Below are 27,066 nucleotides of genomic sequence, written 5' to 3' on the forward strand. Positions count from 1 at the left end.
CACGGGGACTGTTATTTTGAAAGCTGTGTGCTTGGTGGAGAATCACAACTCGTGTTAATGAAAGCGTTTATGACGAGCAAAAAAAGTTTAAAAAAAAAATAAATAAACCACCGTGAATTCAGACGAAGTGCAAACTCCACTTAAACTAAGAGGTACTTATGACCATCCGTTATCTTCCCCGCGTTTGTCTCGCGTTCACTTTCTGTGTGCTAAAGATGCACATTGTTTACTGAGGACGTTAGCAGTGTCGTTAGCTAACATTTTAAAAGCGTCGTGCATTTCGCACATTTGATTTAGCGTGATTATCTTTAATTCTATCTTTGATAGCGTTGTTGTTGTTGTTTTTTTTTTTTTAGATCGTATATAGATAAATAACCAACCCTGTGTTTATATCTTCGGTGTAGCATTTAGCTTAACTACTATATAGCTAAGTAGAATTTAGCTTGAATTTCGGGTTGTGTAGAAGTGGGCGTGTAATAAACTCACGTTACTGTTAGATAAGGTAAAATGGTCTGTTTCATGTGAGAACTATTAGGTCTAATAATAATTATTTAAATGATCAGTCTTCAGTCGTAAAACACATATGTATTAGCTGATTTCTTTATCTACTTCACTTTGAAGTAGTAGCAGCTATAATGCCCAATGTTAGCAAAATTCTTAATTTCCAATCTGGTTTTTATTATTATATAGTATTTTTGTTTAACATCATGCTGTATAAGAGAGCGGTCTGAGTAGTGCAACACGAGATTGCATTAAGTTCGTTTACCTGTAGTGACTTCTTACCTGAATCCAGTCCACACCGTTACACTGAGCTCGACCCTTTGTCTCAGTGTAGCACTGAAGAGCTCAGAGCAGATTGTTTACTATTTTAGTTCTAAAAAAAATCAACGTGCAAGGACTGAATGTATGCCAAACAAAACATCAAAATGACCTTCACTGAGGTTACGGGTGTGTTTGCACTAGACTAAAAGTCCAGAGCAAGTCTATTTCACAAGTGTCACAAGACTGTACTTTTATAACATTGTGGATTTCATTATGTTGTAGGTTTTTATTATATTTAACATGCAGTATTGACACAGAGAATGTTCGCTCTACTCTAAGCTACACTACATTTTCTGATCTAAGTTGAATCAGAATCAGAATCAGGTTTATTGGCCAAGTCTGTCTACACACACAAGGAATTTGGTTCCAGCTGTTTGTGTAAGTACAGACATAAATATCACTACACTATACAAGACAGACAATGCAGATGACGCGAGGCAATATAGACGATGAATACAGAATATAGGACAGATCAGTTATGCACATAAAGTGTGAGAAGTACATGGTAGTGCAAATGACTATTGTGCAATATTATGCTTTTTGTACAATATACAGCAGCGGTGTGTGTAACATATACGGATGATGTGATGACTGACAGTTCTGATAATGCAGTACTTATAGATATGAAGCAGGGAACATAATTATGGTGAGTTATTAATCAGGATGATTGTCTGGGGAAAGAAACTGTTCCTATGTCTGGCAGTTTTGGTAAACAGAGTTCTGCCAGAAGGGAGGAGCTGAAAGAGGTTGTGTCCAGGGTGTGAAGGGTCAGTAGTGATTTTTCCTTGTAAATTGATGTTTACACAGATTTGATGAACCTACTATTTTAGTTCAAACAAATCTGAGCTTTTTATACACAGAAACTTTAATATAAGTTGCATACAATAGAATAGATGTTACACCCTATAGAACACAAGTGTAAGGAGAAGGGTATCTGTTTCATGCTTTGCAAATTATCTTCAACCTTGCCTGCATAGAAATACTTCAAATCTATTTCTGATCTAGCACTTTTAGCCTGTATCAGTCTCAATATGAATACTCTGAAACAGATTATGTCCCAAATAACATTATGTTTCAATTTGATTTCATGAGTCTTATGACTCATGGGAAAATTAAAACTGCAGGCCTAGACAAGCACTTAGCTGAGAGGTTGTATGGTACATCAAGGGTTGGGTATATTTTATGATGTAACGGGCACCGTGTGACCTGCTTTGAGAAGTTTTCTAGAACACACTCCAGGGCATCACACTTGCCCAGACACAGTAGTGGTCTGATTTTAGCCTGGTGAGCAGTGTACACTCTCATGACATTTATACTGGCAGTGGTGCTTGAGACTCTGACCCCTTGAAACTTTTCCAGCTTCATGCATAGTGCTGTGTATTCTAGGTCTAAACTGATTCCTTGAACATGTGTTGATATATAAGTAGTGGTAAATAAGTTGGAGTATTTGCTGCTCTTGCACATGGCCCGAGAAATGGCTCCTTTCCTTGAATTAGTTTATTTGGAACTAATCCTCTACAAGTTCATGCTCTACAACTGACTGTTGCTGCACTAATCTTCTAAATGCAAATATATGAAACATAGTCATAATAACTGCAGTTATGTACAGTTTAAGAGCTTGCTTTTGTTCACACAATTTAACATGTTGTTAACAATTTCATCTTTCCAGATATACAGCACCTGTCTGTTATGGGCTAAAATATATCAACACCATCATCATGGGGAAAACCCAGATCTGCATTTTGTGTGAAATTGTCTACAACTCCAAACAGGTGAAACTGACTACTTATTTATGTATTTTCTTTTTCATGCCTGTAGATAATACATACTTGTTATAAAGTTAATAAGATGAACAATCTATTATTGCTTTACTGCTTTGTGTAAGTGGTTTAGTATCACAGGTAAAGATGGGTGATCCATTAAAGGAAAACCCGTGGCTCTATGTTATAGTAAGCATTTTTCAGGCGTGATAAGGGTTCACATGTATCTTTAGATGGAAGATTTACTGCAAATTTTATTAACCATCTGTATGATTTGCATCATCAACCACTTTTTCCACACATCCCTTCAACTGTTTCCCAGTTTCCTAAATTATTTGGACTTCTGTTTTAAATAAAGCTCTTATGCATGGATACAGACTTGCTAAAGCTAACCTTTTACTGATGTCTCTTGTTTTTACCCAAAGGAGATGGATGAGCATATGAGAAGTATGCTACATCATCGCGAGCTGGAGAATCTTAAAGGCCGGTATGTTACTGCTTTCGCATATTCTGTCATATGAGCTTCACAAAGTAACAAATATTGTTTGGGCTTTAACATGTTTGTTTCTTTGTACATTGAAACAGATTTAGGTGCATGTTTAATATCAGTGTCCTGCTGGAAGATTAATTACCACCCTACTATTGGCTTTTTTTTTTTTTTCAATCATGCTGCATTGCTTAATTTACGAAGTTCAACACACCTCTCATTTCATCTTTAATCTTCCCTTTGTTGAACGGGACTTTGGCTTTATGGAATCATGTTTTAGTTAGGATATTCAGGATATTTTTAAAGGTTCCAGTAATGATATTACTGGAAGAGATATTCATGTTAGATTTATCCATAATTATTTACTGTGTGATTATGCAAATACCCTTTTTTAGCCATGTTTATTGTTCCTATAATTATGGAGATTTCTGTTTGCTTGAAAACACTATGTTGTTAAAATAAACATGACTTGCAATATCATTAAGATATTTTTAATATTAAAATTCCATATTGCATATGTTATGAATTTGCATAAGAATGGCCATAATTATGTGGTTGACTACTTTCCAGTTCTTTTGTTATTATTTGCATGTGACATTTGGCTAAAAGCTTGTAGTTGGTGGTAACTATAGTTAGGCACATGTCATTTCTAGTCTTCAAAAGGACAAGCTGAAGGGACTGCCATAGGACAAGAATATATATAGGTACTTTGGAATCAACAGGCAAGGCCAGCATAGAGCAACTGTGTCTCTCACATGACTGTTATGTCGACCGCTGGTATGTGAAAAGTGAGACTGCAACAGAGGAAAAGCAAATAACCTTGAGAACATGACACAACTGGCTAAAATACCATACCTTCATTGTTTCGTAACAGATTTACACATTAGTCTTTTACATTAATGTGCGTCTATGTGTATATAAAGGTGCATAGTTTTTAGTCTAATAAATCTTCAGTACTGTTTTTAATGCCATTCAGCCACAACCCACTTTTTTGTGGGAAAGGTCAATTGTTTGGTAAGACAGCTCACTTTTAGCTCACAAGCTGGGTGTTTGGGAGTGGAGCTCTGGTAGGGAGTGGGGGTTTGCTACAGACAGCTGCCCACAGCTCATATTACAGCAAATGCTGGAGAGACCCACCCTGATGATACCCTTCAGAACTAAAAAATGGGAGGGGGGGAGGGAGGGTGTAGGAGGGCAGTAACTAAAGCAGCTTGCTCCTAAGACATTCATTGCAGAGCGCAGCAGACACCATCGTGGCAGCCTGCGGGGGCTCAGCTGCAACAGAGAGGTTGCTGGCCTCTCTTGAGCTCCAGGCTCCTTTTCTGGTGGCAAAAACATCTTGCCAAAGGCCCACTTTTTGACCGAGGCACCTTCCCATGCCATGGTGCTTCATGCATGAAATGAAGCTTTGAAAACCCTCTAGAAGATCAGGAAGATCCAGCTGTTTTTCTTTATGTTTTTGGTACATTAACACAAGAATAAGCCAGTTTGCCTCCTGATCATTCAAAGTGATTTATTTCTTTTTTTTTTGGCTTCATTGGATTTTTTTTGTTTATTTTGATTACTTCGGAGCTGGGGGAAGGTTTTCTTCGTTTCTTCAGAAGCATAAGGGTCTTCTTTTTTCCCAAGATTTGCCAGAAACAAACGTCAAGGCCTAAGTTGCTCTCCACCCAGCTGGCATCCACTTTTGCAAGCAGGTAGCCATGCCTGAGGGTAGCATTCATCGCCCACTGTCCCCTCTCCTTCCCAGGGACTGTGGGCACGAGTGTCGGGCATGTGGGGTGACTGTGGTAAGCCTGACAGAATATGCTGATCACATCTCCAGCCCCATGCACAAGCAGCGCGTGGAAGCCATTGACAAGCAGATATCAAAAGCGGACCAGGATGAGAGCTACTTTGATAAAGAGATGGTGGAGCTCATTGAAAAACGGAAAAAATTCATCAGGTAAAATTGTCTATATATATAATTTGATACCTGTAATTAGTTAAACATTTAGTACTATTTAAGAACGTGTACTGTGAGTGAATTTGGTAAATATTTTCGGCCTTTTTCTTGAGACATTGCATTAACGCTACTGTTAGATTGAACATATCAAAATGTTCTGACTGATCTTGGATAGAATCAGTAGTTCTCGTTAACTCAAAACATCCCATCTAGTTTTTTTTTATTAATTTTATTTGCATATTCATGTCCTACATGCATTTAGCTCTATTTTAAACTACAGTCTGGAGTCATGTATCATGAAGCCTAAAACAGTCATCAGTGCTCACTCACACGCTCTCTCCCTTCCACACTTTCCCTTTACTCTGACCATCTACTTAATGAGCCAACTGTCCATGAATAACCATATATGTAACCTGAGATAATAACCCCATAATTCTCAAAATGCTACCAGTTTTGAACCGTATTCATTAAATAGCTGTATTGGAAATAGACAATGTAGCTAAATATATAACACTATATATTTAGTGTATAAATGGTTGAGTGGCACAAGCTGTGTGTTAGTAAAATGACTGTTGCCATGTGTCTGACATCCATCTGACAACATGCAAAACTGTGGCTCATAACAGCCCTCATTAAGTCATTCTTTGTAAGGACAACTTGAGCCTTTCCGCTATATTTGACTAGTCCTTTCATCTGCATTGAACATGTCATGTGTTTGCATTGCTTGTGTGATGGAAAGAGAACTCATAGGTTCTCATGATTTATGAATTGTCAAAGCGTGCACATTAATGTGTCTTGTTTTCTGTTACTGTTGGCTTCCCTCAGACAAGAGGAAGCAGCTTTAAGGAGGGCTAGAGAGGAAAGAGAGACCATGAGAAAGTGGCAAGATATTAAGGAACAGTGGCACGATCATAGGCAGTGGCGCCACCAACAAGGTGGCTCTTGGGGCCCAAGATTCCCCAACTTTCCCCTGCCATCCAGAGATGGGTTGAATACCAACTTGCAAGAACCACAGAGGGGCCCTGAGTTTGATCGTGACAACTGGAACAGGCGTCAGATTAGGAGTGCCACTTGGCATGCTGAAGGGCCCCCTGACTTGCAGAGATGGGAATCCTTTGATGGACGAGGTCGAAGCTTGCACAGTAGGGGAAACTACTGGGGAGGAAGACCAGGCATGTATGCAGGTTGCCCTCCACAGCAGAGAAACCAGTCAGCCTGGTCCAACACAGAAGGCAACAGAGGGAACTTTGACAGACAAAATGTCTTGAATTGGCAACGCTCCAAAGTTAATCACTGCACTGCATTATCTAGGACACATAACCACCAGAAACCACAGCATAGTACTGAGAGCCAGAAAAAAATCTACCAAAGACAGGAAGGTTGTGCAGAGAATGATTCTGCAAAGGGAAAGGGGAAGTGTGACAAAACCCATCGTTGGGCACCATATCCTCCAGCTTTGATTGGAGATACTTTATCTCAAAGTGATGTCCAGCCTTCTTCAGAGGCGAATTTAGACTCTCTTGGACTTGGTAACAAAAGAGATTTGACTGCAAACAACCGAGACTTAGAGGGGCAGTCACCAACAGATGTTGGGTGCAACCTTCTTGAATCCTCTAAACCCCAGAAAAAAATTGAGAAAGAGTGCAGAAAGCAGAGCACCTGTCAAATGAAGAGAAATGAAAGCAGTGGGAAAACACAAAGACTGAATCACACATCTTCACCATCTTCCTCCTTGCCTTCACCTACTCAGAGACTTCAGAAGACCACAAAGAATTCAGAAACAATTGATGCTGCTGACACTGGTTCAGTGACTAATCTCAGTCGAACATCAAGTCAAGACTCTGTTACATCTAAAGCTTCAAAGCATTCTCACTCAAGCTCACATCAAGCTCACATCAAATCCCATCCAGCTGTTTCCCATGACCAAGAAAAGGAACATCTGCTTTCTGAAATGCTGCGCAAAGCAAAGGAGAACCTTTTGCATAATCAAACCTCAGTAGAAAAGCCTGCCACAGAGGATAACCTCAGTGGTGTTGAGCTGCATATCCAAGAAGATGAGTTGTTAGAAGGTTCGGAGTTAAGCAGTACAAAAAATTGTGGTAGAATCAGTAAGAAGAAATCAAATGAGCACAATGGAAGAAGGAAAGAAGAAGAACAAAATGAAAGTAGCAAAGAATGGCAGCCCCTCAGAACTAAGGTTACTGTGCCATTTGGCTGCTCAACATCTGATATGAATATGCCGTCTCTGCAATCGCTGCAGGTCAGCACATCCACTATAGACCGGGAAGATGAGGAGGAATGTGCTGAAAGGGAGGAAGAGCTTATTGAAGATCAGGCAACACAAGCTACGGATGAAGGCATGATATCTGACAGTGAGGGCAGCCGCACAAGCCACTCTCTTGCCACAGCTGAATGCTCAGTGCCTTCTCTGAAAAAGCTAGCCCTGCCTGCTAGTCTCAAACGGGATCTGAACCGGCACATTGGCAGCAAAGGCAAAGGAATTGCCCATGAGCCCAACCTGAACATTGCACGCCGTTTCAGGAACGTAAGTGGCACACGTGAGAATGAGAAAGACAGCGGCCTGAAGCCAACCCTGCGGCAGCTCATCAGCTCCTCTGCTACCAGAAGAAATGTTAACTGGGACCAGGTATATCAGGAAGTCAGTCGCAAAAAACAGGAGCAAGGCAAGGGTTTGCCAAGGTAAAAATTTTTTTGGCTTGCTGTGTTTTGAATGCAAATATCAATACAATAGTGCAAAACCAATGTTAACCACATGTTAACCACATGTCTTTGATCAGGTTTGGAATAGAGATGGTGCCCAATGATCCTGAGGGTGCAAGCCAAGTGGAAGATAATGTTCCTCTTTGTGAGGGCTTCCATTGGGACTCTGTAGCTGATATTAGCCCAGCGTCTCTATTTCCATGCAAACGCAACATGTCAGAAAGCAGTGTTATCACCCATAGCACTACAGCATCTTGTTCACTCCTCAGAGATGCAGAACCGACTTCTGTCACAAACTTACTAGACACTGTCAAGGAAAGGCTTCAGACTGTTCCTTCACTGAAGGAGGAGGATTGTGAACAATGGGATAATAAGGGCATAGCTCAGGCCACAGAACACACAAAGGAAATGGATGTACAAAAGCCTGTCCAGGACACAGAGCCTGTGGATGCGGAGAGTAGTTGCATGTCAAGCGCTGAGCTGAATGGAGGGAAGAAACGCAGAGCAGTGGGGGTGAGTGAAAGCATTTTTTATGGCAATGCTTAAAGTCTGACACATATTTAGGTTCTACTCAATCATCACTGCTACCCCCTAGGTCAAGCCTAAAATGTATATTTTGGTGTATATTAAAAATTGTTTTAGTAAAGGTTTTTTCTTTACTGAACAGATCCTTATTTTTAAGAATCATAAAAATGTTACACCTCCTACACCTTAAACAGACAATATAAGTATAATCTCTTCAAGTTGTAACTGTAATGTATAAATGTAAGTGAAATCTTATTGGCTTATTTTCAGGATGTAGCATCCCCAGAAATCCCTAATTCAGAAAGGAAAAACAAGAGGCTGAAAAGCAAGCCTATGAAAGGCAAGTGTGTAAATATTTCACAGAAAATACTTAATGTTTTTTCCGTACTATGTTATAAAGTTTTGTCTTGCATTGTGTTGTGTAGAACTTTCTCAGTTGGACGATTTGTTGGCTGTTTCTTTGCGGGAGGAGGAACTGAACAGCTCTTTGCAGGCAGTGGATAACAGTTTGATCCAGGCTCGATCAGCCCTGCAGTCTGCATATATGGAAGTGCAGCGTCTGCTATTGGTCAAACAGCAGGTTAGGTTTCATGAATGAGCAACACCATTGTTTTTGTATAATTAATTTAATTTTTGTTTATTTAAAAATGTGTTTTATAATCATGGAACTAAATACCTAGGTAACCACAGAGATGAGTTCCCTGAGGACCAAGCGTATAGAAATTCTACAAGGATTACAAGGTAAAAAAAAAAATTGGAAGAGGAATCTGGATTGTAAAAATTGACTTTGGACTTTTTTTTTTTTTTTTTTTTTTTTAATTTTTTTTTTTAAATTTTTTTTTTTTTAGGAGGGTTTGATTCTCAAACAAGAAACTGTGATAAGAACCTGACCACTGCACCAATCCTGCCATTGCCCTCTTTGAACTTGCCCGAACACACTGTTAAGCCAAGTAATCCAGCTGCTACTTCTCTACTCTCAACATCACCTGCCTCTAGCCCACCTGTTTTTGCAATCAAAAAGGAGCGTTTGTCACCCATAACTGTCAGCCCAGCACAAGAGCCTACAGGCAGCCCATTATCTGGCCCTCACAGTACCACACCAGAGCAATCAGCAGCCGCTGTGTCCGAGACCGATATGGAACCTGCCAATTTAGGTAGACGTTCATGTTCTTAAAACCAGACAATATCTTTTTTGATATTTGATTTTGCTTTTGTTTGATTTTGCTCCAGCAATTACATATTTTCCCTCCAGCAATTACATATTTTCTCTCCTTCTGTTTCCCACAGATGCCAATTTCAAATGCAACCTTAATGTAAAAGTGTGCCAGAAGAATGTAGAATGTGCCCAGGATCACAAGTCACAGCTGTCTCCTGCCTATCAAGCTCAATTTGCATCTCAGGAGCATATACCAGACCCCCCCACTCACCTGAAGTCTGTTAGTCCCGTTCTTAACCCAGTTTCTCCCAAGTGCTCTCCACCACACAATAGCCCAGATGCTAAAGCTGGGAAACGTATAAGAAAGCTAAAGAAGAAGAGGGTCCTGAGGAATACACAGGGAAGCAAGCAGCCTGACATCAGTGACTCAGAGCTAGATGCCAGTCAACCCTCCCGGCCTGTCCGCAAGCTACGTTCCCGTCGCCGTACCAGTAACTTTTGCTCCCCTCCCTCTGCTGCTGCTGAAGAAAAAGAGGAGAATATGGAGGTAACAGATGCACCAGATCATCCTCCAGAGACAACGGGACCAACACTGGCTTCTGCTGGGAAGGAGACTCAGGATTCTGACTCTTCAGCGCTGGAGATGGTGGAGCTCCCCCAGTCTGTACCAATGGAAGTCGTTAATGTGGACTCCTCTGACCCAGAGGAGGAAGATAGAAACCTTTCTCAGGTCTCCAAGGAGTCTGCTAATGAGACGACACAAAGCCAGAACCTTGCATGTAATGAAGTCACCTCTACCAGTGGCAGTGTAGTCACAAGCTGTGAAAGGCAAGTTTTGTATGTGTAGATCAGTGTTATTTGTAGGCTTAAGGCTTGTAAGCTATTTGCTGTAAGATGCATTTTATTTGTAACTTTTTTTTTTCTTTGCATTTATCATACAGCTCTTCTGCTGTCCATAGAAGTATAATTTTATAATAATAATAATTTTATGTATTTTTGTGTAGTGCAAAGAATGTGACACTGGCAGTTATAAAGGAGTCCAAAGCATCTTCCGGTATGTATTTCAAGTTTCAAGCTACATTGTGCAGATCAGGAATATATTTTTCTTAAATGACAGATAAGTACAGTTATTTTGTCTCTTTTTAGAAAAATGAAGTAAAGAGTATAACTTAATTTTATTTTACTGGTTTGAAAAATATAGACTTAACAAACAGAACACATCAAATCAGTCCACAGGACAACTGTTGATCTCAAGAAGGTCAGTGGAGTCAATGCGGCCTAAATTAGAATGATAATGACGAAAATAGTTCACCAACTCCCTAAATTACTTTTTAAGGGCAAGGTATTTTTGGAGCCTGGCCCCTTACTTACTTCTGAGAGCAACTGTTGTGATAACAGGCCATTATGAACTGCACAGTCACACAGAACACCACATGCTGTTTAGGGTTTCAGTGACATTTTTTAATGCGTAAAAGCTTAAGTAATTAAAATGAGCAGTCCCTGTTTAAAACAAACTGGCTTGCAGTGTTATTGAATAACATGTCATTTGTGCAATGCATTTAGGTTATAACAGCATTCATGATTTTGAAAATTGGCAGCTGCAAATCGGCAGGGTTTTTACAGAGGAAACAGTCACTGACTCATTCTGTGTCTGTGTACTTTACTAGAGGCATCATCAGATGCTGGTGAAGAGGATATGCCAACTGAGGGCTCATTTGAAGGTCATCAGGAGGCTGTAAATGGAATGCAGGTCCATAATGGTTTGCTGTATACATGCTCAGGAGACCGCACCATACGAGCATTCAACCTGATGGTGAGTTGTCAAGCCGAATTCTACAGAAATCCTACACCTATCATTAGATCTTTTATGACAATATAATGTGCTGAAATGCCACTAGTTTCAATGAACAGAATGGATCATTAGTGTATTCCGTTGATATATTATAGAGTCGTAAGTGTGTGGCAGTGTATGATGGGCACAGCAGTAAGGTGAACTGCTTGGTGGTATCATCTGGACCTGGCTTGCCACAGCGAATCTACTCTGGATCTAGTGACCAAACCGTCCGCTGCTATAACATCAAGGTGCTTCTCTCATTTCTGCTCTATGAGGCCTTCTCTTAGTATTAACCCGTTTAGTGGTAAAGTTCAGACTTATTTAGTCTTATACCCTTTGAGTGATATTTTAGAAAGGCTACAGAAACTCAGATAACCACTCTGTACAATTGCAATGAGAATAAAAATATCAGTCATGTATCAATGTATGTTTTCCTCAGACCCGGGAGTGTGTGCAGCAGCTCAGCCTCCCCGACCGTGTCCTTTGCCTTCATAACCGTTGGAAAGTGCTTTTTGTGGGGCTGGCTAACGGCTCAGTGGTCACGTTCAGCCTTAAGGTAAGCCTCATTAATGTTGCCCACCCAGTAGGACATTTTAGCAATAAGCAAGTAAACAGTGGATCTTCCTACACTGTTCTTTTTTTTTTTTTTTTGACTGTGTTTTGTTTTGATCTGTTTTTGCAGAGAAACAAGCAGCTAGACATTTTTGACTGCCACGGGCCACGGGCGGTGAGCTGCTTGGCTACGGCGCAGGAAGGTGCACGGCGCGTGTTACTTGTTGGCTCTTATGACACTACCATCAGTGTAAGAGATTCTAAAAGTGGCCTTCTGCTACGTACCCTAGAGGGGCACACTAAAACAGTCCTCTGCATGAAGGTGTGTTTCAGCTTTTCTTTAAGTCTAGTGTTAATTTGATATACTTGACTTGACTGAATATACCCAATCTATCCTGTTTAGCAATGTGCACATTTACAAGTTCTCCACTGGTGGCTTAATAATTTAGTTTCATCTATTTTGCATGCAAATACATTTCTCAACTCTTTCATTTTTTGAGGTGGTAAATGATCTAGTCTTCAGTGGATCCAGTGACCAGTCTGTCCATGCACACAATATACATGTGAGTAGGGTTTTTACACTCTTTTATTGTTTGCAATTTATCCATGATGAAATTTACCATATGTGCAGGAACAGTATTTGTCTTTATCGCTGCTGTTCGTGTCACTTGTAGACGGGGGAGCTTGTAAGGGTCTATAAGGGCCATAGTCACGCTGTCACTGTGGTGGCCATACTGGGGAAGGTGATGGTCACAGCATGTCTGGACAAGCTGGTCAGAGTGTTTGAGCTACAGGTAAGAATCTTACAGGCATGATTTTTATTAGGTGGATATGTGTTGTTTTTGATGAGTGATAAGTTGTTGTTGTGGCTGTCAGTCTCATGACAGGTTACAGGCTTATGGAGGACATTCTGACATGGTGATGTGTATGGTCATCCACAAAAGCATGGTCAGTACAACAGAATAGCATTCCCTAATCTTGCTTCACTTTTCTTACATGATTTACTTAATAATACATTAAGGATAAACATACATTTAATTTTAAACTCCCTGTTAAAAGCATTATACAAATATTAGGAGAATTGAATTGAATACTAAAGTGGCTGCCATCCTGGTAAATCTTATCAGGGTTTGGTATTTCTTATTGAGCTGCCGATATATTTCTGGAAATCTGTTTTTTTTTTTTTCTTTTTTCTCATCTACTAGATTTACACAGGTTGTTATAACGGGAGTGTACAGGCTGTCCGGCTGAACCTACTCCAGAATTACCGCTGCTTGGTAAGAGACTCTGTGGTGGAGTTCATGTGTGGTATTATTGCTGTGCCGTGTTGAGCCTTGTGGATTTTCAGTGGTGTTGCCTTAGTTCTGATGCATGCTTTGTTTCTCTGGCAGTGGCATGGATGCTCGCTGATCTTTGGTGTAATGGAGCACCTGCAGCAGCACCTGTTGAACGACCACACCAACCACACGCAGCAGACGCTCAAGTGCCGCTGGAGAAACTGTGACTCCTTTTTCAACTCCCGCAACGGTTTCAAACAGGTAACAACACAGTTCTTAGTCATGCTTACTTTATTCATAGCTAGCTTAAGGTGCATTTCTATATGTATTTTTTTGTTTAAAAATACCTTACATTCTAGAGGTTTGCTGTATGAGAATTTAATCAAACAGTATGGCCATCATCTTGTCTATGAGACAATTCTTGCAAGCATAGATAAAGCACATCTAGACATTTAAAAGCTTTATTTTTTGTAGTGATCCACAAGCTCTGTAATTTATTAATGGGACTTAATTAAAATAGTACACGAAATATTAGGTTAATTAGATAGTCTGATTTGTAATTATATCTCAGTTTGGACAACAGTTCTTAATTCGAGTGGAATACGACTGCTGAACATCTTGAAGCAGACATCTGCTGAACAGTTTGTAAATTCTTACATTGAAGGAAAATAAGTATTTAGACATGTTTGTTATTGTTATTGATGGATCTAAATGAAATACAATTTCACTACAAACAAAATGCTCAATTTATATTAGTGGGCTTCATGGTGCCATCTACAGGCACAAGCTCATGAGACCTGGACGATGGAATGAAAAATCTGGATAAGAAACCAGCTTCAGCCTCCTCACCTAGTTGATGTTAGCTGCATAAACCACTTGTATTGTAGGATAAAGAAACGTGTGAATGCAATCACTTCAGTAGGTCGTCATATTATATTTATCAGCTTTTATATGCAACTACAATACAATTTCCTTGCTGCTGTACACTACACTTTTTTACATATTTTATACATTATGTTATTTAATAATTTGATTGTGCATTTTATTACTTTATTTGAAATTATTAGCACAAAATTAACCCTGGGGTTATTGAAGATTACTGGCAAAGAGGAATGAGCCACATCTGAACTACAGTGCTGCAAAATGTTAAATATTCATTTAGTCTCAGCTATAATTGTCAACAGCAACTTTCCAGCAAAGGATTAATGTTGGTAGTTTGTGGTGTCTGAATGCTTTTTTCCCCTCATCAGTTTTTTATTCATATCTTTTGATGCTTATAAATACACACTTTTTTACTTAGAGTAAAAGACATTTTATTTAGAGTAAAAATTGAATAAAACAATATCTGAATACTTGTTTCCCATTTACCGTATCATGAACATTTATAAAGCAGCCTGTTACATTTTAATACTGCGTTTTTCTTCATCTCTATAGGCCGTGCAAGCTCACATGCAGAAACACGCAGAGGAGGACAGTAAACTGGAGTCTTAAGGAGTCCTGAAATTGTCAACCTAGACAATCCAAATAACCTCCTCTTCTCCCATATTGGGAAGATCTCATCTACACCTCAGGATAGGAGCTTTTTCCCTGTGCAATCATTTTTCTATGTTTAATCAGATACCAACAGCTATCATTTTAGAAGGAGAGGACAATCTACTGTGACTGTTCTAGATGCCACTTCTGAGCAGGATTTTATGTGAAATAGTCATTTGTGTATAGAAACTACAGACTGTGTAGTCTCTGTCAGCATATTTTGAAAGAGCATTATTGCTGTCACTTTACTGCTTAGTGAATATGTTGGAGGCTTTTGGCATCCAAAGGTTCTCAAGTTTTTTTTTTAGCTTGTGGAAGTCCTTCCCTTCGAGTGGAGCTGCTGGTATTCTGATGATGCCAGTTGAACCATTTTCTCGTTCCTCTCATGATGTACACTGTAATCTTATCTGTGTGAAGATTGACTGTACCTTTCTGGTATATGGTAACATATGCTAATTCTGTCACCTTCGAGGAAAAGATAACAGATGTACAGGTAATGGATTACAGATCTCTCTTTTTACTCTTTTCTCACCTGATTATACACAGTATTATCAGCTCTGGGATGTAATGACCAAATAAAGACTAAGTATTAAAAAATAACTGTGGCGAAGAAATACCGGTTAGAATTGTTGGAAAGGCCAGAAGAGTTGATGATACCCCCTCCAGGCTAACAAACACACTTTGTTCATTAGAGTGTATGGCATGGGTTCAGGGATGTTTTTCTTTTGGAGTGTTTTAAGGTTTATTAATATGGTCTTTTGGGCAACCAATGTTTTTTTTTTTTTCTTTTGTTTGTTTCTTTATTTACATTTTTTGTTGTTGTTTTTTTTTTAACTAGAAGTGTTTTCAGAAGACCCTTTTTTCATATAATTCACTCAGCTCATATAAACACATTAACTCACAGCTATTCCATATCAACAAGTTAGAACAATCAAGATTTAGGATTTTCAGAACTTAATTGAACATTTTAAAAATAGTTTTTAAAAGATTTCTAAAGGGGTTGGTAATTTTTTGTTGTTGTTCAAATTTAATATCCTATGTGGTTTTCCGTTCTCCACCACTGTTTTGAAAGATGGCTTCATATACACCTATATTACATGAGTGTGGGGTTATTTAACTTTCTGATTTTTTTTGGTTTGTTTTGTTTTTTTTCCCCTTTATTTCTTCATGCTGTTTGGTTGCTCACTGAGATTAAAACGCAGTGGAGAGACTGCTGGTTTGCCGTAACTGAGAGTGTTCTGTTTAAGGAAATGTGTTTGTTGTGATTCTGACAGGGTTTGAAGTATGACGGTCGGTGTGTGTAACTCATTCTGAGCACAATGTGTGGGAGTGTGCTTATACCCAAGCAGTACAGTGCAGTATTGCTGATTTAAAAAAAAATTTTTTTTTTTTTACAGTGATTCTCACATAGTCGAGAGAATTCAATATGGGCTCTGCCCTTTTGTGATTTTTTTTTTATTTTTTTTATTTAGAGATATTTATATGGACTGGAGGGGTTTGTGTGTGTGTGTATTGCAAGTTGTTAAAGTGGTTATTGTGATAGGTGTTATGGAGTGGAGAGCATAGTGCCAGAACCCCTCTCCAATGCCATAGCACTCAGCCATGCAGGCAGCACATACTCGGTAAAATTTACAGCTAGCTGTCTTCATTTCAGCAACATAACTTTAAACATTTTAAAATCGGGACATCCGTTCTTAAAGTCTGTGCCACGGTTTAACTACTTTACCATACTCAAAGAATTTTTATTCCAGAATGTGGAGATTATATATATATTTTTTTTATATATATATATAATTGGGTTTTTTTTTTTGGCTTCGAGCCGCAGGTTTTTCTCTCCCTGGATCCCATCGGTGGTGTGTCCTCCTGTTTAAGCAGTGTGTAGCCTTCAGGACAGTTTGTCAATCTCTTATCTGGTCTTCCCAAAGTTGGTTTGTTTTTGTTTAATTCCACTGAATACCTTGTTTATAATTAAAAAACATTTACAGTTTTGTCAACTTTTTTGTGTGTATCCATGCTTGAGATGTGTAATATATTTAATCCAACATAAGGAAAAAAAACATTGCGCCAAGAACTTCAGTCATTTATTGGATTAAAGCGATTAAGAACCTTAAATACACTTTTCTGACCAAACCGTAAATATATTCATCACCAAAAGAAGCCTAAGTTTAATCTTCACATATGCAGTGAAAACAAACCCTGAACACATTTGAGTTCTGCATTTTAGTGGGTTCTGTTAGGTATTTCCTCTGGCTATTAATGGTTTTCCACCAAACATCTTGGTAACAAGCATGTGGAAACAAATACAGAGGAATCTTCCGACAACAAACGAGAACTAGCCTGAAAGGTGGCTGTTACAAAATGAGTGTGTGTGTGTGTGTAAAAGTAAACTGATCTTTAATTCAAGTTTATGGATTTGGTTATTGTAGCCAGTTGGTAAAAGATAAAAAAAAAACAGCACAGATGTATTAAAAGTAAATCTGAGGTAATCTATTGTGACAGGAAGCAAGAGGTTTCCGGTGTGGGTAAATGTGTGAGAAAGATAAGAAGAACAAAATGAAACGAGTATGAACATCTGCAAAAGGTAGCTGCAGTAACAATGTAAATAATGTAAAAGAGTTAATAGCTTAAAAGAGTTCTACAGTTGAATGGTGCACTTGATTACATAGAAGATGAGCCTCAGGATTTGTCACTCAAAAGACATCAGTACTGCAAAACCTCTAACCTAGTCTAAAACCTGCTTTCAAACAGCTGAAGAGATAATGACGTCTTGCCCATCGCTACATGACTGCCATTTTACCTGTACTTGACTCTCTGGAATTCTCTGGAATGTGTAATGGTGTAATGATTCATTTAGGTATAGACTGTAAATAACTGGCTAAAAATATAAAGGATTAAGTGGCGGATGATAGGAACACTGAGTTTGAGGTAAAGGCTGGTGGTTCTGGTCCTGTTCTTGGAGTTCACCTGGATCTTGAGTGTGTTTAGGCATACAGAGTCAACTGGAGCCACTGTGAGAAAGCAACAGTTCAGAGTCAAACGTGTGAATAGTTGAATAGTCCAATCACACAACTGCTGAAAATCTGACAGAATCCCTATGAATAGTAAAAGTGTGGAAGGTTTGTGTGTCTGTTGAGCTGTATATTTTTAACATGAGGAACATTAATCAACAAATTCCCTTTTAAACTGGCATGTGTGACCTATACCTCCAGTACAGACAGGCTGATAGTGCCATCTCCATCCTGATCAAAAGCCTGGAAAGCTCCTGTGAAGAAGCAGAGGAAATATTGTCGATTTCATTGTGATCAATTTCAATCAGATGCAAACGGATGCCACTTACTGAACATCCCCTCCAAACGAACAAGACAGCTGACAAAGCTGTCAAAGTCGATGTTCATGTTCTCATTGGCGTAACGCATTGTGATGATGTTGTACAGTGGGTTGTTGAGATGGAACCCTGAATGACACATAACACACATGACTGCACAGTGAAAAGTCAGTTAGAATGAATTCAGGTTTCAAAATAACTTCAAACAAAAAAGAATGTATATGTCTAGGACATTTGCTCAACTTTATACAACACTTCCAAATGAGCCTATGAGTTAAACCTCGCTGGGAAGTTTCAGTGTTTTTATTACTCCACCTCTATACATTTGCCACGTAAAAGTTCTTGGGATTAATGTTAAAGGAATGTACAAATCAACATGAGCTGGCTGTTATCTGTAAACGCTTGCATTTCTAATTGCTGCGATACATTACATTTGTATTCATTCTCAAATTAAGTCTCCTATACATTTTCTTTCAACAGGCTTGAACTGTAACAATAGTTTTTCTATATTTGAGGTATTATTTGAGTGCTGCAGCAGAATACTGTAGTAGTTTTTAATATGCACTGCCATGTCACAATTCTTACGAGCCTTAGTACTGTAACTGGTTAACACTTCTGTGGTGCAGCAGCACAGAAGGTCTCCATGCCAGAGAATACAAACTGCCACAAAGCGTTTAAAACAGTTTTAGCAAATTAAAACAGACAGAATGCCAGTGCTAATATTTGAAATAATTGTATGACTCTTACCAGCATCATTGATGGCGTTCCTCATGTCGTAGCTGCTGATGAAGCCAGTCTGCTCAGCTTCATAATGCTTAAAGGTTTCCTGCAGGAGAAAAGTCTGTCAGTCTGTGCAGTAGCTACAGGATGAGCAATGTTTCAGAGCATAGAAAAATAGAAGAGTCCAAACCTGCCACTTTTTGATCTTATTCCACAACTGTTTAAACTCTTGTAGATTAAGTCTGCCTGTTCCAGCCATCTGAATATCATAGTCAAGGTCAATATAGAAAGCCACGTCTTATATTTTCTTACAAAACATTTAAATAAAGTAGAAGCACTTTTAAAAGAATTGTCAATCAATCAAAGAAGTATGGTTCATTATATATATACAGTATATACAGTGAAATACTTATTGTAAATATTTTGTGGTTCAATCACCAAAAATTTCATTCTTGAGCAAAGGATACGTCCATGAAGGCTATCATACTACGGCAGCTCTCTAAACTGAACACCTCTTTATTCATGTCCCTGTCTGTAAAGGTGGAGAAAGTGAAGCTGGTTTTGTAGATGAATGCATGTAACCACAATTGATAATAATAACAGAACTATACGCACAGCTATCAGCCAACACTCTGTTCAGGACGTTTCTCAGATTGTTAGCCGAGATCTCCATTTCCTGTATGATCAGAAAGAACTCATTGACTACTGTGTAAAATTATATTATATTGTTCAGATTAATAAACTTATTGCAAACATTTTCAAAGTACAAATATGAAAAGCAAAAAAAAAAAATGCAAAATATATTCATAAATGACCATGCATGTAATTATAATAATTGTGTCATTTTTTTTACTGATTGGTTCCCACCCCAGCAGCATACTCAGTGCCCACCCAGAGATTTTTGTCTTCCTTGTACTCACATCCCCAGCTATCTGCTGAAAAATGGTGCGTAACTGCTGGTCCTCCTCAGTCTCTTCCCCTGCTGAGGCTGGAGCCGGCTGAGTTAGCAGACCAAACATTTTTAAATCATATGTTCATAACATAAGAATTACTTTCAAAGATAATTTACTAAGGATGCTTTAAGGCAAACCCTCAAACCATTTTACTGGTGAATACATGAAGCAACCCGATAACACTCCTAATGCAAATAAAGCCAAAAATTGGTCAATCAGGTTACTGACTAATAATCTTTGGTATAATATATAAAGACTAAGACAATGTACTAAAATGAGATAACATATCTTCAACTTTCAGCCTTATAGCAGATTTTATGTGTAAACAGATATTTTATGTTCAACACTCACCACTGGATGGTCAGCTGCAATCCTGTTCTCTATTTCCCTAAGAAGAAATCAACAAATAGTGGTCACTAATTAATTTTTTTAATGTAAATAAATTAACAAGCATAACTGGACATGTCACTTGCGCTATCACCAACATTTTCCTTACATTAACATTCATCCGTTTTTTTTCTCTGTCCAGTCGTTTCACTTTCTATATGTACTGCATTTATCAAGAGTTTAGCATATATACAATAGCTTAGGAAAACTATAAAGGTGCACCACAGTGTAGTTAATACTATAGCACTCTTTGTGTGTTTGAAAATGTACACGTGATTTCAAATCATGTCCAACTTGAGAATGAACACACTAGCCTTGCCTTAGTAAAATATATTAACATGCTGGCATAAGCAAAGACTTATATAAAATAAGGTTTCTCTTTGATGTGATTAGAAGGCATGAACTCCAGCTAATTCAAAAATGCATGTTGAGAAGTTCTGCTTCTATTAACTGGTTATATTTAATGAAGATTTCCTGTTAAATTTGTATAGTAGGTTAACATGTTATTTACTTTTAGCAGGTGACTTATGAATGGCTTGTAGCACAGCAACAGATAAATAATGATAATTTGGTCTTAAGAGTCAATTCTGACTCTTTAATTCTGACTCTCAGTGCTTTGTGTTGTACAGCTCCAAATTTGCACAGTTGTCTATCCCACTCACTCAGAGACGTTCTTCTTTTCAGAGAAGACACGGAGGAGAAACTCGCCTTCCTGGTGGGGCTCATAGGTGGAAGGCACAATGACATACTCCCCAGGGCTCAGCCTGAAGCGTTGCGTCACCTCCCTCAGGTTAATGTAGGCCTTGCAGCGAGCCTTGGATGCGTTCAGTAGAAAGAATTCCTTCTGCATATGCTGCTTGTTACCCTGCATCTGACAGACAAAGCAGTACAAAAATATGCTACAAAATCAGTCAGAACAATGTAATGTACTTAACAGAGAAAAGCTTGTGTTTCAGGTAAAACTGGTAAGGGAAGAAGAGCATGCACACAGTCATTTTTCATACCTCCTTCGGCACCTATGGGGAAAAAAAGATGACAATTTAACTTAACAAATATAATTCTTTTAATATTACTACATTTTTAGATATTTTTAAAATATCATTAAAATATTTTACTTTCAAATTCAATACTGTTTAAGAACTAGAATAAAGAAAATATGAAATAGATGCTATTTGCTGTCATGACCTTAAGCCAAGTACCTCATAGATGGAAAATCCAATAGTGAATAAATTGCCACCCAGTTTTCGTTCTTTTCTTCTGTTTTTCTGCATGAGAGCCACCACAAAGGAGCAGGCCACCTCATTGTTGTCCTGGTCATCATCCTCCTCCAGAAGACGAAGGCGGTACTGTGGGTTTGTCCAGAAGGTGTCTACACAGAGTGGTATATATAATTAGTATATATAATATTTGCACAATATTGTTTATATGTTTTGTTGCAGTTGAAAAACAATTCTATTTTATATCAACAAGCCTTGAAGAGTTTAGAATCCTTCATTATCAAAAAATAAATTAAGATAGTTTAATAGGCAATTTTAAATGTTAAACAATCTTTTTAGAGTTTTACCTTTTAGAATGTAACCTAGATGTTCTGTAATGTAATCTGTATGCTTTTGTATCCTTATGTGTCTGGAATTAGTATCTGAAATGTCTAATGTCTAACTGGTCAATCTTTAACCACACTTAGCAAACTCTACCAAACACTGCTAGAAATTCAGCAAAACATTTTACAAACTATTTTCCTGCTAATTTTGCCATGTACCATAGCCTGCTGTTCTGGACTACACTCATATTTCATTCAAAGCTTTTGGAATTCTTTAATTTAAAAAAAAAAATATAACCACGGAATAATTACATTTTCTGTACATATCATTACCTAAACTGAGTACAACTAAGACTCATCATTTACAGTAGGTCATGGATTTAACTGCTTACCCAAATAATTCCTGCAGCCTCCAGCAGAGCAGCCTCTTACCCAGCGACCCTCATTCACAGACACTGTCCACTTGTGCAGCTTATCATCATCCAGTGCATCAGGAGTCATATTACAGATTTCTATCTTGGTGTAGTTTTTCATGAAATCATCAAAAGACATCCTATGCAATATTAAAAAAACTTCTGCTGAAATGTCTGTCCTTTGGCAGATGAGTATCTACTCTCTGAACTGCTTATACTGTTACAGAATTCAATCAGACCTCTGTAGGTTTACTCACCAGAACTCTCCATCTTCTGCATTCTGTAGATGCAGTTTTTCTTTATCTTCCTTAGAGATGCTTTCCCACTCATTTGAGCTACATACAGCCAAATGGGATTATACATTTAATAATACACTAGTACACTATAAGTATACTAGTATAAGTGTACATACACTAGTATAAGTACACTAGTGCACTTTTGAGAGTGATTACTTGTGAGAACTTACTTATCACTCCAAGGTCCGTTCCACTCCACTTGGCCCCATGGATTACGAAGACGCACCAGATGCACTTTAGATTTTTTTTTTACACTCTGTTTACACTAGAATCACAGTTAATGTTAAAAAAAACAGCTTCAATCACACTTGAACTACACATTCATACTTTCTTTCACTCCCTTTACCTCACCCACAGCAGTTACAGAGTAGGCATGACCTTTCACTAGCCCAGTCACTGTGCGAGTCTCCAGACGTGCTGGGACCAAAGCCTGGGATAAAACAATAATATTCATTGCTATTACCATGCTGGAGATTATAGCTTTTCTGTAAAAATGAGGTTTTTTCATAATATCTTACAAATAAATTAGATAAAATTAGTATTTTACCCTTTTACAGCTAGCAATATGAGTATTTAATATAAAGATAACAACAACAACAACAACAACAACAACAACAACAACAATAATAATACATAGTATATTACAGTTGTGGTTCAGTATTGTATGTTAATTAATAGATGCAGCTGGTTATATTTTCACTATGAACTGATTAAAAATATTGTAGATATCAAAATGCATTAGTAAACTGTTTCCCTTTTAAATACAACATTATTGTTTTATTGTTGGTTTGTTAGCAAACCTATATATTTGATATATAGTTCATAGTAGAAATTTATTTTAGCATATTTTGTGATAAGTTTTGTCATGTTGTCCATTGCCAGTGATCATTTTAAAATGTAAATGTTTATGAATGATTTCTATATTCTGTATAGCCTACGTCAATAGAGCAACCCATGAGGGAGCCTCGGTCTAAGGCTTTCTTCATGATCTTGTAAAGTTCTTTAGGTGCCTCCTTCATTTCATAGAACTCAGTCACTCCTCCAGTGAAGTCTTCCATCCCCTCGGCAGTATTTCCACCTTTCAGAGCCTCGTAGGAACCGTGCAGTCTGAATAAGGATAGGCACATTTGAAGGAACAACCTCTGAGATACACCATACCTTATAATCATTCTCCTGTATGATCATTTAAAATCATATTTAAGATTTAAGAGTACATATGAACAGCCTGATGAAAGAAAGTGAGAGTCTTACTTGGCATATGCTTTCTCAAGAAGAACGCTCCAGAACTCATTCCTCTCAGCAGACTTGGTGAACACTAGCTCGTTATTGATGGTAGGGATCCGATCATCAACAACAACATCCACCCAGTCACCGTAACGCCAGAACTGCATTAATAAACAGAGAGCAAGATGTTAGAAATGCTACCAATATAAAAAAAAATCAATAAATACATGGTTTAAGACCAATTTTATTCGTTAGCACAAACCTGGAAATGAAAGATTCCCGCATAATTGTCAGAAAAACTCTGCTCTTGAGGAACAACCCGATACAGTAGCTTATCGTTCAGTGTAAGACAAGCAATGGCAGCGAGCAGCCAGCAGTCTCCTATAGAGACCAGAGATAATGTTAAATATAACATTTAATTAATTAATTAGTCCTCACTAACCACTTTATCCTGGGAATAATGGGTGTGAAGCAGGAATACACCATACCCACACACAAACACACACACACACACACACACACACACACACACACACACACACAGTTCAGACATTCAATTCATACCCAGTACAATGCAGAAATCAAACCAGAAATCAAAATGATGATCCTATAAAATCAGAATATGTTAATGCAAATAAGATCACAGCTATAGCAAGATTAGATTGAAAAAATACATCATATAATAACTCTGATGCAAAACTAAATTCTAATCTGCCATATACCAAGATTTCCAATAAACTCACAGGCTCAAACTTACATTTCTCACTAACAATTTAAGTGCTAGTATTATCATTACTAGTCAGTGTAGTTAACCATAGTTACTATATAATTTATCTTAACGAATAAATGAATAATAAAATGGGACTTTAAGCAATAGATTCTAGAAGTGTTTATCTGGAAGACATATTTATCTTTTTTAATATATAACTAGACTTTACACTTTTATTTGATGACAGCTTCAAATATTCTACCAAATGGCACTATACTAATTAATCATCAATACATTTTTAAGTAATTAATCTAAACTGTTTTTTTGTGGGATCCCTGAGTATGAGACTTCTTGTGAATGGTTCTATATATCATTTGTTTCTAATTTACTACAGCTTTAATTAAAAATTATATTATCAACACAACTTGACTGTAAAGCAGAATCTTCTCCACTTTTCAGTATGCAGTATAGTATATGATAAATGAACTTTCATTATATATAGTGACCTAGAAATAATGATTGAACCGTTGAATCATTATGCTTATTTCCTAGAGTTTCACTGTAGCCTCAGACCTTTAAACCCTACTGAATATGTATGCAAAAAACAAGGGCCCACAGTGCTGAACTCAGCATTTTTTGGATGAACAATGGAATTCCCCATGTATTTGCCCTATACACAACCTTTGTGACGTTATTCACTTTTGATTGCTTGTATAGAATACACAACAATGAGAAGTGCTGCCAGCCAGATTCCCTTCCGCTAAAGTAGTCACAATATCAAGGGGCCCCTGCTGGGCTGTGAGCCTATTAACTGCACCTCAGAAAGCACCTATTAAATTATAGCATGGTTTGGCAGGAATGTAAAACCGTGACACAGGTGACAGGCTCATTAGAGAGTTTTCTGTAATCTAATTAAGCAATTACTTTGGACAAATCTTACCTAAGTCTCCCTGACAGATGTCTGTTCTGCTGGCACCTCCAACAATGAACTGTGGATTATCACAAATATCCTGCAAGGTAGTTGAATGCAATATCAGTACTAAACCAGAAGCTAAATTACACAGCAATAATCATATTTATTAGTGAATTTGTGTATATTCTTAGCAGCTCAGTATAATATCATTTGAACTTTTCATCATACCTACGTGTTTTAAATTACCAACTATTAGGAGTAACCAATATATAGTATGCAAAGTATTTTTTCTTCGTGTATTCCTAAATATGTGTGACATATACATCAGTTGCATTCAGTTATATTAAGTGTGCTTAAAATGATAAAATGATAAAATGGTAAAACTAAGGATGCAACTTCATCATTCCCAGAGTTACTGTATATGTCCATTAACTGATATATATTCTGCACCAGGCATTTATAAGCCTTACATAGTATGTTAAAAATGTTCCCTGCATCTCATTTTATTAGACTATTATAAAGAGTACCAAGTGTTCAACTTGCTCTGTCCATCTAAGCCACAAAGGTAAACTGTGATTACAGTATGATTCATATGACCCAAAGAATCTAGAAACTATGAATCTCATTATAGTTTTAAAGTTTTAAAGAATATAAGAATTGAAAACATATTTCCAATTTTGTAACAAGTTATTAATTCATTCATATACAAATATATTTAATGAAACCATAACCAGTTCTGTAGTTTAACTAGTAATCCCTGTCCCCATGTCGTCCCCTTCTCAGCTCTACCTTGGGTCTTTTCCAGACAATGTTCTTGACTTTGCTGGACTTGTGGCCAAGTTCCTTGTACCCCAGAGAGTCCACAGTGGCTGGGAATGTATCATCTTCAAATAGCACCTTTTTCTGAAGACAATCCTGTTTCAGGGTGTTAAAATCCTGGCCACTGAACCGAAGAGGTTTGTTCACAGATCCTTCTCCATCCTTTCTCTCTCTTTCCCGGATTAGCCGGTCACAAATAAACCCTGATGGTGTGTAGGGCATCTTGTCTCACGAAGATGTTTATTTGGTGTTGTAGAAATAGCCTTTGGCCAACAACATTTAGGCACGGGACACCTAAAATACCTGGCATAAATCCAAAACGCTGAACTCTGATTGGCTGTCCTGCTAAATGACGCCCACCTCACTTGGTGATGGAATGGAGACCAGGGCTTGAGGCAAAAGACATTCATGCCACATGTGTACTATCCATGCACATATGCATACACATAGCTAAAGTCTTTTGGATCATTCCCATTGGCTGGAGAACAATGAGCACCAGTGCTCTCGTGCCATTATTGCAGGGGGGATACAAAGGTGAGCAGAGCTGCAAAAAGTAGCTGGTGGGATGGCCTGCCTCAGCAGAAGCATTTAAGCTCTCTAAACCTGTTCTCAATGCAGCTCAGATTTGAGCAGTCTCAGCATTACTAGAGCACAGAAGCGTTGCCTGACTCCCATGCATGTCTACCACCATGCCAAAGCAAACTCATTCCAAGTCTCACTGTTTACAAGTGGTAAACAGATTGCATAATCTAACTGCATTTGTCAAAATCTTTTTTAATGTGTATTTTAACAGAATATCTTGACACGGTGAGTTAATAATGTTTATGGTGGGTTTCAACTGTCAATAAGTGTTAAATAAGTACCTGAGATTTATTCCTCTTACTAAGAAGAGATCCAATCTGAAACTTTTGGTTCCTGTATCATTATCTTTAATATGTAATGAATTTTAGGAAATCTTGTTGAGGATAAAAACATTTGTCATGCATCCAAAACCTGTAATCCAACATAGTCCTCAATTTTAACAAAACCTCCCTTCATATGATTTTCATACTCATTAAAAATTTTTTTTTTCTGTCTGATCACCTTCATCCTATGGGGAAACATTGCAATCTTAAATTGTAATGTTTCACCATAGGATGATGGTGACTCAAATAA

General features: G+C 37.9%; 2 protein-coding genes across 4 annotated transcripts; one reads left to right on the top strand and one right to left on the bottom strand.

Moving 5' to 3' along the window:
* Nucleotides 1-29: 29 nt before the first annotated feature.
* On the top strand, nucleotides 30-16,606 carry znf106a (zinc finger protein 106a). Of its 3 annotated transcripts, none has more exons than XM_060879822.1 (22): nucleotides 30-152; nucleotides 2,492-2,594; nucleotides 3,008-3,069; nucleotides 4,820-5,014; nucleotides 5,840-7,714; nucleotides 7,813-8,248; nucleotides 8,531-8,600; nucleotides 8,686-8,840; nucleotides 8,941-9,001; nucleotides 9,109-9,414; nucleotides 9,548-10,244; nucleotides 10,421-10,470; nucleotides 11,084-11,229; nucleotides 11,364-11,498; nucleotides 11,690-11,806; nucleotides 11,933-12,124; nucleotides 12,303-12,365; nucleotides 12,477-12,596; nucleotides 12,679-12,750; nucleotides 13,008-13,079; nucleotides 13,194-13,340; nucleotides 14,514-16,606. In XM_060879822.1, exons 2-22 carry the CDS (start codon nucleotides 2,541-2,543, stop codon nucleotides 14,568-14,570), a joined length of 5,082 nt encoding a protein of 1,693 aa, XP_060735805.1. In that variant the 5' UTR covers nucleotides 30-152; nucleotides 2,492-2,540; the 3' UTR covers nucleotides 14,571-16,606. The 3 variants fall into 3 exon arrangements, with proteins under 3 accessions (XP_060735805.1, XP_060735806.1, XP_060735807.1); XM_060879823.1 differs by lacking the exon at nucleotides 30-152 and adding an exon at nucleotides 1,180-1,200; XM_060879824.1 differs by lacking the exons at nucleotides 30-152; nucleotides 2,492-2,594 and having other exon boundaries at nucleotides 4,699-5,014.
* A 65-nt stretch (nucleotides 16,607-16,671) lies between these two features.
* On the bottom strand, nucleotides 16,672-26,945 carry capn3a (calpain 3a, (p94)). The gene is made up of 21 exons (XM_060879827.1): nucleotides 25,882-26,945; nucleotides 25,120-25,189; nucleotides 23,733-23,851; nucleotides 23,498-23,631; nucleotides 23,185-23,353; nucleotides 22,593-22,676; nucleotides 22,417-22,511; nucleotides 22,208-22,285; nucleotides 21,930-22,090; nucleotides 21,197-21,366; nucleotides 21,002-21,013; nucleotides 20,660-20,868; nucleotides 19,962-19,998; nucleotides 19,578-19,655; nucleotides 19,273-19,333; nucleotides 19,125-19,189; nucleotides 18,848-18,916; nucleotides 18,685-18,763; nucleotides 17,950-18,066; nucleotides 17,816-17,874; nucleotides 16,672-17,620 (listed from the first exon to the last, which is right to left on the bottom strand). The coding sequence occupies exons 1-21, from the start codon at nucleotides 26,131-26,133 to the stop codon at nucleotides 17,594-17,596; spliced, it is 2,145 nt and encodes a 714-aa protein (XP_060735810.1). The 5' UTR covers nucleotides 26,134-26,945; the 3' UTR covers nucleotides 16,672-17,593.
* Between the last annotated feature and the right edge of the window lie 121 nt (nucleotides 26,946-27,066).

The sequence above is a fragment of the Tachysurus vachellii genome, chromosome 10, assembly GCF_030014155.1.
Source record: "Tachysurus vachellii isolate PV-2020 chromosome 10, HZAU_Pvac_v1, whole genome shotgun sequence".
In the NCBI taxonomy this organism is placed as follows: Eukaryota; Metazoa; Chordata; class Actinopteri; order Siluriformes; family Bagridae; genus Tachysurus; species Tachysurus vachellii.